Source organism: Podospora anserina, chromosome 1 (assembly GCF_000226545.1).
Source record: "Podospora anserina S mat+ genomic DNA chromosome 1, supercontig 1".
NCBI lineage: Eukaryota > Fungi > Ascomycota > Sordariomycetes > Sordariales > Podosporaceae > Podospora > Podospora anserina.
The window spans coordinates 1,855,167-1,867,535 of NW_001914859.1; the positions used below are offsets into that span (position 1 = coordinate 1,855,167).

Here is a 12,369-nt window from a genome sequence, read left to right on the forward strand (position 1 = left end):
ATAGCGGAAACCCGTGCATAATGAAAAGTTTGGCACCCCAATTCACCGAATTCTTCCGCTTTGAGCTACTTCGGATTCTCGGAACGGCACCCTTCCACGGCTGCGACGTAAGCGAGTGGGCAGAGGCGACGGAGTCAATCAAGCAAGATGACCCGGAAAGCTGGTATGGAGCGTGGACGCAGGCAGCAGAGAGAGTCGAAGTAATGGCGGAGGAAGCCATGAAGAACGGTGATCATCATGGGGCAAGATGGGCATTCCTGCGGGCGTGCAACTACCGACGAGCCAGCGAGTTCATGTTGCATGTGCAACCCAGCGATCCCCGACTCCTCGCATCCTTGGTCAAGGCTTCCGACAATTTTCGACAGGCCAGCAAGTTACTGAATAGCCCTGTTGAAACATTGGAGATTCCTTTCGGCAATGGCTCGACGCTGCCGGGGTATCTGTTCCTGCCAGCGGGAGGCACAAGGGCGGGTCACCGTCAGGAAAAGATGCCAATCCTGGTGGCAACCGGCGGTTTTGATTCAATTCAGGAAGAGCTCTTCTTCGGCATGGCTGACGGTGCTCGTGTACGGGGCTATGCTTGCGTCACTTTTGAAGGGCCGGGACAAGGAGTTGTGGCACGACGTGGTACTGACCGGCTCCTGCTGCGCCCCGACTGGGAGGTTGTAATCAAAGCCGTTCTCGATCACATCTTCCAAGTAGCCGTTGCCAAGCCGCACCTCAACCTGGATCTGTCCCGCATCGCGTTGGTTGGCGCGTCGATGGGTGGGTATTTTGCTCTCAGGGGTGCAACCGACCCCCGCGTGTCCGCTGTCGTTTCGGTGGATGGGTTTTACGACCTCGGGGAGATGATGGCGTCCCGTACTCCTCGTTTCCTATGGCCTGAGAGCCTCGGTGACGGAATCTTCAACTGGCTTCTCGGGTCAGCACAAAGGTGGCATTTTCAGACACGTTGGGAGTTCCAACATGCCATGCTTGCAACGGGCGCTACTACACCAGCCGAAGTGTACCGGCAGTTGGCTCGCTATCATCTGCGCGGGCCTGAAGGGGGTCCGAGTGTCCTCGATCGGATCAAGTGCCCGGCCCTGATTACCGGTTCGAGGGACACGCTGTATTGGTCGTTGGAGGAGAGCACGTACAGGATCGTGCGGGAGCTGACGAGCCTCGAGGAGGGGAAGGACAAGAAGGTGTGGATTCCAACGGGTTGGGGACAGGGCTCGCTGCAGGCCAAAGTCGGAGCCTTTTCCCACTTTCATCACAACATGTTTTCGTGGTTGGACGACGTGTTCGGGATTGGCGCTGAGTAGCAGTCGTCGGAGCCCGAGGGTATCATGGAAGGATCTGAATGGAGTGGAGTTTGTCTTGGTTTCGTCTTAGAAGCGATGGTTTAACCATCATGGCACCATGGTTGAACAACGAGCGAGAGCGAAAACGAAGGCGACGGTGACAGCTAGGGTCAGACTCCGGGACAGGAGATGAAGGCACCAAAGAGGAAAGTGACATTGGTAGCTCGTAAGGCTGTTAGCGTTAGATTCCGCCAAGTGGTGGCGTCCGGGGATGTACGTCGCGCTGTTGCGCTGCCCGTTTGACAGTGCCGCAGCAGGTAATATACTTTTGTGGACCTCTCTATGCCGCCCACATGGAAAGCCTTCTTTCTCGTCAGTTGGGCGGTAATTGTTTCAATGATACCTGGAAGTTATCTGATGCTGCCATAGCTGCATCGATTGGAATATGGCTGGAAATCAGCACAACCAGGGAGTGCAAAGGCTTAGGGGTAGCCGTACTGGACTTTTTCCAGCCTGGTCTTGTCACCAGGCATCCCACCTTCGTTCTCTCCTCAAAGGCGCTTTCTCCTGCCAGAGCCGTTGACTTCCAGGTTTGTGCACCTGAACACCTGGGTTCTCTGCTCCACCCATCCTGCCCGCCATGGACGCCACGACAGAGTGCAAAACGCAAAGTCATGATCCAACTATCGAGCCAGTCCCAACGGACGGGCAAACGGGAGGTCGATATGGCTGGCGCTTCAGTGTAAGTTTCCATGTTCTCGCGGTTTAGACCTACCTGGTACAGTTTGCTGACTCTCGTTGGCGCACTCAGGCAATTCTCGTCGCCCTATCTCTGACTTCGATCCTCGCCGGTCTCGAAATCGGATGCATCGCCACTGCTATGCCCACGATTGTCAAGGCTCTTGGCACTGGAGATGAAAGTGAGACTATCTACGTCTGGGTTGCCAATGCCTACTTCCTCACCATGACGGCTTTCCAGGTGTGTTTCTTGCCCCTCCATTTTGTGCCAGCCGGCGGGACTGGCAACACGGACGACAAAAGAATGACGCTGACTTGCTTTCTCGCATTGATATAGCCTCTCTACGGTCAGGCTGCCAATATCTTTGGTCGGAGAACCATGACAGTGCTAGCCGTTGTATTCTTCGCCATCGGATCTGCGATCTCTGGCGCTGCTAGCAGCATGCCCATGCTCGTAGCCGGGAGAGCTATTATGGGCGTTGGTGGTGGCGGCATTCTCGTCATGATCGAGATCATCATCTGCGATCTCTGCCCCCAGCGCGACAGGCCCAAATATCTGGGAATAGTGATGAGCATCTTTGGTCTGGCCATGTGCGTTGGTCCACTGATCGGCGGTGGTCTGGCAGAGCATGCGAGCTGGAGATGGATCTTCTATCTCAACCTTCCCGTTGCTGCTGTCTCCCTGGTCCCACTGTTGCTTTTTCTGCGCGTCAAATACAAGAGGGACGCGATTGGAAAGATGCTCGCGCGGGTAGACTGGGGAGGAAATACTCTTTTCGCAGCAGCTGTCACGTCCATTCTAGTGGCGCTTACCTGGGGAGGGACAGAACACGCTTGGTCGGCATGGCAGACACTTGTTCCGCTATTCCTCGGAATTGCAGGTCTAGGTCTCTTTCTCTGGCTTGAGTCAACAACACTCATTGAGCAACCAACAATGCCTCTCCGACTCTTCGCCAACCGCACCTCTTCGGGAGCATTCGGTCTTACCTTTGTCGCTTCCATCCTGACCTATTGGATGGCGTACTGGCTACCTATCTACTTTCAAGCTGTCAAAGAAGATTCCCCAACACAGTCTGGAATCTCTACGTTACCTGTGTCGATGATCATGATCCCCTTCTCGATTCTTGCAGGTGGCGGCGTGACAGTACTCGGAAAGTTCCGCCCATTCCAATTCGCAGGCATCTCTTTGATGACCATAGCCATGGGCCTGTTCTCTCTTCTGGACATCGAATCGTCAAAGGGACATTGGGTCGGCTTCCAGGTTGTTGCTGCTGCCGGCGGCGGCTTGCTGCTAACCTGCACACTCCCTGCCGTCCAAGCACCACTTCCTGAAGCTGATGTTGCCATTGCCACAGCAACTTGGGGGTTCTTGCGAAGCTTCGGTGGCATCTGGGGCATCGCCATCCCAACTGCCATTTTCAATTCGCATGTAAACACCTTGCTCGACCAAGGCCGAGTGAGCGAAGAGGCTGTTGTCAACGCCTTGCGAAATGGCGGCGCATATGCCTTGGCTTCGGTGGGTTTCATCCAGTCTATTCCACCCGATATCAAACAGCAGGTCAAGACGGTCTACGTAGAAAGCTTGCGGCTCGTGTGGCAAGTTGCTATCGGATTCGGCATCCTTGGCTTTCTTATCACAATAATTATCAAGGAGGTCAAGCTACGGGAGGATCTTGAGACTGATTTTGGACTCGTCGAGGGAGCCAATAACAGTTCCAGCTCAGAGGTGGCTGCAGAAAGCGGGAGAGGCGTTGTGGAGAGTAAGGCCGAAAAGTCCGTGACCGGCACAGCATAATAGACGGTGGCCTGTGCCGGATGGATCTGGTGAATCGGTTTCCGAAAGGTTACTTGTGTTGGTTCGGTGTTGGAGAGGACTCCGTTCCGTGGGGCCGGATGGAGGTTTGTATGCGGCGCAGCTTTCACCCGTGTATAATTGTAACGCAACTTTTGCCTTGTTACCTATGCTTTCTTGGATCAGCCAACCTCTATACACACTGAAAACGACCTGCCTGTTTGGTCTATCCCAGCGGCGGGAATGGCTGACAATTAGGTACACATCGCTCTGGGTACGTTGAAACGCAGCGGCGTGGCACTGAATTAGCAGCACCGCAAAGGATGCACGGGCACGGCGCATACGGTCACACTGGTTGGATAAAGCCCCGAGGCGGCAAACGCCAAAGGTCGACTGCTTCGAGTCAACTCACCCTCATTCTTGCTGTATCACTTATCCCTCCCGAAAGCTCAACAACATGGCCGACCAAGCTGCCGCACCGCCTCAGCCGCCTACTCAGCTCATCAAGTTCAGTGTTTACCTCTACAAGAAAGAGGATATTGACTACGATGAGTTTCTCAACTGGGTGACCAAGGAGTACCCCTCCAAGGCAGCCCCCATCATGAAAAGACACGGTATTGTGCAATGGACACAGGTCAGCGTCCTTGACAAAGACAAACATCTGAGAATCTCCGGCTTACACCCTACAAAACAGACCGTGACCCCTCCGCATTTCCGGACCCCCTTCCGCGCTGCTCTTCAGCACATGGGAAGGGACAAGTGGACGGTCCCCGACTACGATGTGGTCATGTCGTATTGGATCCCCACCCCCGATACCATGCAGGCTCTGACCCAAGACCCTGAGTGGATCGAACTGGAGACCAAGGAAGCAATGCCGCGGGCTAACATGACAGTTGGTCACTTTGAGATAGGGCATGAGATCGTCCAGTTCGGTGAAGTACGGTCTCAGGGAACTGCTTAGATCAAATAGATGTATACCTGTAAAATACCAGGGTGTATCTAGCTCAAGAAGAACTGAATCGAAAATGAGGCCGCTTTCTCCAGTTTGGTATCACGTCATACTCAGACTCTCAGCAGTTACCTACCAACATCTAGAAAGAAATATGACTGAAGTGGACCCACAGCAATCCTTCAATGTCACAGTTTGATTCTGGGCAACATTTGCACCCGCACCAATCTCATCCCACATGGCAACAAGTTTTCGAGTTGTTGACTTTGCTGCCTTGAGCCTTAAAGATGGGGTATTCGTATTTCCCTCGGTCTCAGCTTTCTTCAAGACATCCCGGTCGTTTACACCCCCTTCAGGTAGGTGTCATTATATATGCGCCTGTGCCATAACGGTGCGTATCTAGCTGACTTCGCCTCACACGGGTGTCTATCGCAAACAGTTACCGCCCGGCTATAGACAAGTTCCAAACACTACCACGTTAAATCCGAGTTTCTCGGCAGCTGAACAAAACGGGTGGTTCTCCCGTGTCGGGTTGCGGTGAAATAGATTGCGATGGGACCCTTCTGTTATAAGCCGTAGTGTTACTCACACATCCCTACAGGTTGCTTCGCCACGAGTTCTGGGCGTAAGGCACAGCATTTGGTAATTGCTTACTGCTATTATTCCCCTCTCAGATTCTTGGCCATAATGGCTTGAACGATACTTAGGTACCTCGAAATAGCACACACTTTAATCGGCAGGTTTATGCTTTCCAGAAGGGAACTTTTCTGCGGCAATGTAGGTGGGTGGTCAAGTAGGCAGTATGAGACTGAGGAAGAGGCACAGCACTCAAGTCACAGAAGTGTGTGAGGCGAGTTCGAGGGATGGAATGAACTGCAGATTTCGAACCATGATCAGTATCATGGTAGTTGGATTTGTACTGCATACCCAGCCCCCACACAGATCTGTTAATGTATAATGTGGCTTGCTTACCCTTGAATTCCTCCGATTGTCTACCGCAACAGCCCTACCTCCCACGTGGATTTCTGGCAGACCTCAACCCTCACTATTCTCCTGGTCATTGGTACTCTTCCGTTCACTTGCACTGGTCAATCACCCCGTCGCCCACCGGTGACGCTCGTACTCCTTGACCATGCACATCGTCAAAGCGTTCGCGACCGGCCTCCTCCTTCTCGCCAACCATGCCGGCGTCCTCGCTCAGGACCCGGGTGCCGGCGCACCCGATAACTCCAATCCCCTAGCCATCTACCCACCATGTGCTGTGAGTCCCGTCTTCCCCATGCTACTATTCACAAAACTAACTTGCACATCAAGCAAAACTGCATCATCACCGCTTTCACAAACCACACCTTCTGCTCCTCCCCCCTAGACCAAGAATGCACCTGCACCTCCCCCGACTTCAACGGCTTCATGCACGAGTGCATCTTGGCCACCTGCACCATCCGCGAAGCCCTCTTCACCCACAACATCTCCTCCACCACCTGCCAAGTCCCCGTCTTTGACCGCTCCCCGGAAATCATCCGTGAGACCGCTGCCATGCTCATCACCATTTGCCTCCTCGTCGCCGCAAGAATAGGTTACAAGATCTACTACGCCGAAGGGGACAGGTTCATGTTTTCCCGGCCAAAGGCGCATACCACTTCCCAGAACGGGCTCTGGTGGGACGACTACGCGCTGGTTTTCCTGCTCCTGTGCGGTGGGATACCAGCCATGGTGTTGACCATCTTCTTTTTGGCGCCGAATGGCCTGGGGAAGGATATGTGGGCTGTCCCGTTTGAGGACATTGACAAGCTTTTCAAATTCAGCTTTGTTTCCGGGGTGTTGTATCTACCTCAGGTGGCGGCCTTGAAGCTGACGTTTTTGTTCTTTTACCTGAGGATCTTCCCCTCGCCGGGGACCAGGAGGGTGATTTGGGGGACGATTGTCTTTACCAGCTTGTACGGGTTGACGTTTTTCCTTTTGGCCATCTTCCAGTGCTCGCCGATTGAGGATTGGTACAAGTGGGATGGCACCGGGACGGGGAAGTGTCTGAACAAGGATGCCATACAGTGGAGCTGCGCGATTATCAGTATTGTGCTGGATGTGTGGATGATTGGGATTCCGCTTTGGAGCATGAGGATTGTGAAGCTGCATTGGAAGAAGAAGGTCGGGGTGGGGGCTATGTTTGCTGTTGGTTTATTGTACGTTTTCCTACGTTGCCCATCCCGGCTTCAAACCATAATCAAAGAGTGCCTGACTGACCTTTCAACAGGGTAACCATCGTCTGCTGCATCCGACTGCGGTACATCGCCGACATCACCAGCTCGCAAAACCCAACCCAAGATCTCTTCAACATCATCCGGTGGTCCACGATCGAAGGCTTCACCAGCTCGGTCTGCGCCTGCATGCCCTTCATCAGACAAGTCCTGGTGCGCATCTTCCCCAAGGCGATGCGCACAGGAACAACAAAGAAGTCGACCTACGCCTACAATGTGCACAGCTTTGGAAACACCCTCAAGGGCCACGGTGTCTCTGTCAACTCCGACATGACAGTCACTGTTAACGACCCAGGGTTAAACGGAAAGGTCTACCACAAAGACTTTCCATATCCCTACAACGTGCCACACTCGGAATCCACAGCCGCGTTGGCTGAGCGTGAAGGGGCAAACAGAGATGGGCAAGCCCAATATCAGGGGAGCGATGGGACGTCCGTGATCATTGTTCAGGGGAACACTCCGCCGCCATCAGGAGACATTCCTTTGACAAATGTTCACCGGCCTCAAAGATATTAATGATTTATGTTAAGTGTATAATTAGTTTCTAACAAAGACCGAAGATGTTTTCTTTTCTTCAGTTCGTTATCTTCAGGACGAGGTATGCCTTGTGCTCAGGGGTTCAAGGGCTCAATATTACCATAGTTACTGAAACCTCAAACAATTTGAACCACCAGAAAGTATGAAATTCTTTAGCAGCAAGATTTGTTTAGTATTTTTTTCCATCGGGGCGGACAGTAAACTGATCCATGGCATAGTGGCGGGAGGCTGTTTCATAATTCAGGGGCTAGCCCTAACCCTTAGCTGCATACTATGTGTCAAACCCATATTCTACCAGCCTTTCTCACATTGTATATAGAAAGCTCAACAATGGCTATACTATCTTCACTTCCCCTCCTCAATACATGTCAATTATCTTCACCATCACAACATCAAACCAGCCTTCTTCTCAATGACCTTCTCATCTGTTCAAACATTGGATTCCCCGCACATCTTGGCTGCAGTTCCATCCTCCCCACATTGCGAGCGGCCGGGGTGGGCGCCTCTGCCCCTGCCGTGGCGAATTACAGCACGAAGCTGAAATCCGAAACAATGGAGCGGCGCAGTCAACAGAGCTGAATGGGTTCGTTTCTTGTTGCTCTCGTGGAATTCCCGCATTTCGCTTCTTCATGTCTATCTGAAGCAAGTTGCTTGCTGTCTGTGTCAGCGATCGCCAACCTTCCCCACATCTCCAACTCGCACTAGCTAACACCAATAACGATGCCCAGTAAAGGGGTCCAAGTCTTCACTTACATCGGTGTACCCGATATCTCCATTGAGCTCTCGGTCCCCAAGCAAACCATCACCCGACGAGACCAAGGCTTCTGGAGTGGCACCCTCGAAGTCGAAGCCCGCAACATCGATAGTTTCTTCAACAAAAAAGGTCGCTTCACCTTCAAAGTCTTCCACCGCGGCAACCAAATCACAGAACAATGGATCGACGTCAACGCCCTAACCGGCAACGCCAGCGGCGGCACAATGGAATCCATAGCCGAAACACCCTCCATCTTCCACGACAACTTCATCATCTCCTACGGCCTCTACGAAGCCGGGCCCGGTCATGAACCCCTTCCCAACCAACACCAATGCTACGTGACCGTGACCCAAAACTACACCAACTGGATCACCAACCTCGCCCCCCCAGGCTCAGATTTTGAAAAGAAACCATTCCACCGCCTCGTCCTCCCCTCCGCTCACGACGTGGGCATGAACAGCATGGAATCCAGCGCCGCCCTCCTCCGCAAAGTAGGCGGCGCCGTCGTCTCAACAATGCTCACCCGCACCGACGACAAGGTCTGCCGGGTGGTCGACAAGCTCTCGGGGTACCCCATCGAGCTCATAGCCCCCAACATCATCTACAGCCTCTCCATCACGCAAAAAGACTCGTTGGAATCCATGCTCCGGATCGGAGCGCGGTACTTTGAGTTTCGTCCCGCCAGACTCCACAGCAGCATCCGTGGCCGGGACGCGTTGCCGGACAAGCTGTATTTTATGCACAGCGCCATCCCAGGTATGGGGTATGACACCTTCCTGGAAGGCATCGTCAAGTTCCTCCGTGCCAACAAGAATGAAATAATTGTGGTGCAACTCCGGTGGGATGGCGTCCCGTTTGACTGTGCCCATCCTTCCAGCGAGGAGAAGAAGCAGTATCTTGAGAAAGCGATCCGTGATCATGCCGGGGGTGAGATCAACGTGGGCAATCTGGATGACATGAAACACAGGACTATTTCTGAGTTGAGGAGGGATAAGAAGAGGTTGCTTATGCTTGATAGTGTGGATACTTTGTCGACTTATACTGATGATGGAAATGCCACGATCAACGGGCAGAGTATTGTGGATGCTTTCCCGCGGGTGTTGGAGGATAGGGGGGCGCAGAGGAGGGCTGGGTTTGTGTTGATCCAGTGTCAGGCTACGGCGACTAATATCCAGAAGGCGCTGTTGCATTCGATAAAGGATGCGGGGGTGACGACGAGTGTGTTGTTGGCGACGAAGGGGTTGTGCGATCATAAGACGCTGCCGTGGTGTAGGGATAATGTGGTGGATCGGTGTGAGCTGGGGAAGACGGTGGTGTTGATGAATGATTGGCTTGATGGGGCGACGGTGGATGTGGCGGTTGGGCTGAGTAGGAGGAGGTTGGCAAAATGAGAGAGGAACGATTTCGAAAGGTGATGTGAAGAATTTATGAGTAGTTTCTCTAGCGATCTGGGTGGCTGTTTTCTGGGTTTCGATCTGGTAGTCTTTTTTTCAGCGAGCTCCGGTGGTTTTATATACCTTATGACGGCTGTGTATGAATCGTCGATTTTGAACCCTCATTGAGAATGGGAGAGCGCAGCTACGAATGATATCCCGGATGCTTGAAGACTTGCCTTTAGTTGGGCAATTTCGCAACTGACGTCGTCTGGGGCCAGATATTGGACCAGAGTGGAAGACGTGTGTCGGTTTCCAACACTTGCTCCTTCCTCAACCTTGGATATGAACCACGGGTCACTCATCCTCTTACCCTCTACGTCACTCGGAGGTTAGCGTTCGCGGCGAGCGAGGACGTCGTTCTCGATGCCACGTTGCACTTGTAGTTTTCACCATTATGACCTGAAAATATGGCATACCTTACCTACTGGAAGTATTAACCTGCCAAATCAAATCAGGTATTCCAATCTCAAGTTTGTTTGCCCTATGTTGATTATTCATCACTCAGCCACTTGCTCGCTCACTCACTCACTCGACTTATCTCATTCGTTCATTTCTCAACCTCACACCATATCATCTCACACATAAAACCCCAAGTGTACAAATTCTCACAACCTAAACTCACACTATCCTCATCCATGAGTCCCAACCTATCTCATATCTCGATCCCCATCTCGATTGGCTACTCACCGACGTCACCGTCACACAACACGCCCCCATCCCCACGGCTCTACCTTCCACAATCTCGATAGCGCCCATCATCCGAAGCTTCTTGTGAAACATTTCTCGCACCGTTCCCAAAACGGAGCCACGGCAGTGGTAACTTGCATAGGTGACACTGACAGCTGTCACCCGACTTGGCTCAACATACCTACCGAGTCATCAACATGCAGAACCTTGACCCAACTATCTGGGGCAGTTGACAAAGTCCCCGACCCTCGCGAGGTAACAGTTCACAAAGAACAGTGAACCGCCAGAGCGGCCGAACAATGCATAATCCGGCGTTTGACTTACAAATAGGCGAATTTTTGAGGGGAGGAGTCGGACCGAGGCTATGATGAGGATGAGACTCGCAAATGCCTGGTTCAAGACCTATGTGTCCTCAGCTAATGGAACTTCTTTGATACGTAGCTACTTAGAGACCTATATGGCGCTTCGTAGACATTCTCAGCTGAATGAGCATGATCATAAGGCTAGGTGTGGGTGTATGGAGCCCGGGGTGAGAAGCACAACATCCCCAAACATTCACACAGCAGCATGGCGGAGGATTGGAACCACGTGTTTGTTTTTTATGGACGAGCCTTTTAATTTATGCAGGGCCCTCCTCCATAACACATCAACTAGGTAGTCAAGGTATGCTGTACCTCTGTGTCATAAACTGCCGTGCGAGGCAAGAAGAGCAACGAGTGCTTCCGGACCTGCGTTAGTCAGCCTGACCCTGCGTGATGCAGCATGCAAGTTGATGACCTCAGATAAACAAATTATTGACAGAGAAACCGCTGGGTATCCTCAACCCCGATGATCTTATGCCGTGCCGATGTGTAGTGAAGATATCGCATGGTACGGGTATCTGACCAACAACACCCATGTGTTGTTCAAAACAGGGATCCAACATTACAGAGCTTTGGGTCATCTCATTATTGTTGGGTTGCGGCATGTGAAATACCCGATTCTCGCTTGCAAAAGTGAATCTCGGGTAAACCCATTACAAAAAACAAAAAGTCAACACAGCCCCGTTAGTAAGGCTTGACATTTCTGACCTAGCCATCTGTCAGGTCGTTGGCATCGGAGTCTGGGAGGCCAGGTCTCGTCTGGGGTGTCACGGAACAAGCTAATGCTGACGTAGGGGTCAAGTTGGTGGTGACGGGAGGACAACAACCTCATGCGGTGTGATGAAGACACAGGAGAGAGGAGACCTCACACAACGAAGTTGAGCTCCCAAGCCTCCGCTGGTAGTATCTGGCGTCATTGGGGAAACGCAGGACAAGTGACAAAAGAATTCTGAAACTCAGATTCCGAATATCACAAACACGCATCAGCCAACGAGAGCAGATAAAAAGAAATCCCGGTCTTTGGGTAGGGACTGTTGTGCTGTTCCACGCAGGGAGGCTATGGGCTTCGGCTCTTGGTGAAACCGCAACCATGTGTGCGCCCGCCCATTGTATATCCACCGAGACCGTGACGGGGCGGAAAAGGCGGGAAAGCTAGATAATTGCTCGCCAACAAGCACGCGGTCTCAAGCCACGCGCGCCCACCTACCTTACCTACCACTGCCGATTCCGATTCCGATTCCGATGTCGATCCATGGGCGGGCGATACAGACGGATACCTTACCGGCGCAAAGGTCAATGACGTCCCCCAGCTTTCCCCCATCGCGTTTCAGCCTCCTTTGTCACATCAAGACGTCAGAGACTCGGATATCCCGTACCACCCCTCGACCCGAGAGAGAGGAACCGAACCGCTCCAAGACAGAACACCACTTCCCCAGTTTCAGAAAAGAAGGAACCCACATTCCATGCAAAGCTGTGGTAACCACCATAGCAACAAACCCCGCCTACACCCGCCCGCGCGTGAGAGTGCGTGCGTATCTGGGATGTTGTGGGACGTGTCAACAAAGCTTCTGTC

General features: G+C 52.6%; 5 protein-coding genes across 5 annotated transcripts; all 5 read left to right on the top strand.

The window, feature by feature from the left end:
• Positions 1-20: 20 nt before the first annotated feature.
• PODANS_1_5220 (uncharacterized protein) lies at positions 21-1,307 on the top strand (the record flags this gene model as incomplete). Its single annotated transcript, XM_001912692.1, has 1 exon — positions 21-1,307. The coding sequence occupies one exon, from the start codon at positions 21-23 to the stop codon at positions 1,305-1,307; it is 1,287 nt and encodes a 428-aa protein (XP_001912727.1).
• Positions 1,308-2,403: 1,096 nt separating this feature from the next.
• Positions 2,404-3,819, top strand: PODANS_1_5230 (uncharacterized protein; the record flags this gene model as incomplete). Its single annotated transcript, XM_001912693.1, has 1 exon — positions 2,404-3,819. The coding sequence occupies one exon, from the start codon at positions 2,404-2,406 to the stop codon at positions 3,817-3,819; it is 1,416 nt and encodes a 471-aa protein (XP_001912728.1).
• Positions 3,820-4,273: 454 nt separating this feature from the next.
• PODANS_1_5240 (uncharacterized protein) lies at positions 4,274-4,777 on the top strand (the record flags this gene model as incomplete). Its single annotated transcript, XM_001912694.1, has 2 exons — positions 4,274-4,450; positions 4,511-4,777. The coding sequence occupies 2 exons, from the start codon at positions 4,274-4,276 to the stop codon at positions 4,775-4,777; spliced, it is 444 nt and encodes a 147-aa protein (XP_001912729.1).
• Positions 4,778-5,897: 1,120 nt separating this feature from the next.
• On the top strand, positions 5,898-7,536 carry PODANS_1_5250 (uncharacterized protein; the record flags this gene model as incomplete). The annotated part of the gene is made up of 3 exons (XM_001912695.1): positions 5,898-6,026; positions 6,080-6,945; positions 7,017-7,536. 3 exons carry the CDS (start codon positions 5,898-5,900, stop codon positions 7,534-7,536), a joined length of 1,515 nt encoding a protein of 504 aa, XP_001912730.1.
• A 600-nt stretch (positions 7,537-8,136) lies between these two features.
• PODANS_1_5260 (uncharacterized protein) lies at positions 8,137-9,702 on the top strand (the record flags this gene model as incomplete). The annotated part of the gene is made up of 2 exons (XM_001912696.1): positions 8,137-8,211; positions 8,311-9,702. 2 exons carry the CDS (start codon positions 8,137-8,139, stop codon positions 9,700-9,702), a joined length of 1,467 nt encoding a protein of 488 aa, XP_001912731.1.
• Between the last annotated feature and the right edge of the window lie 2,667 nt (positions 9,703-12,369).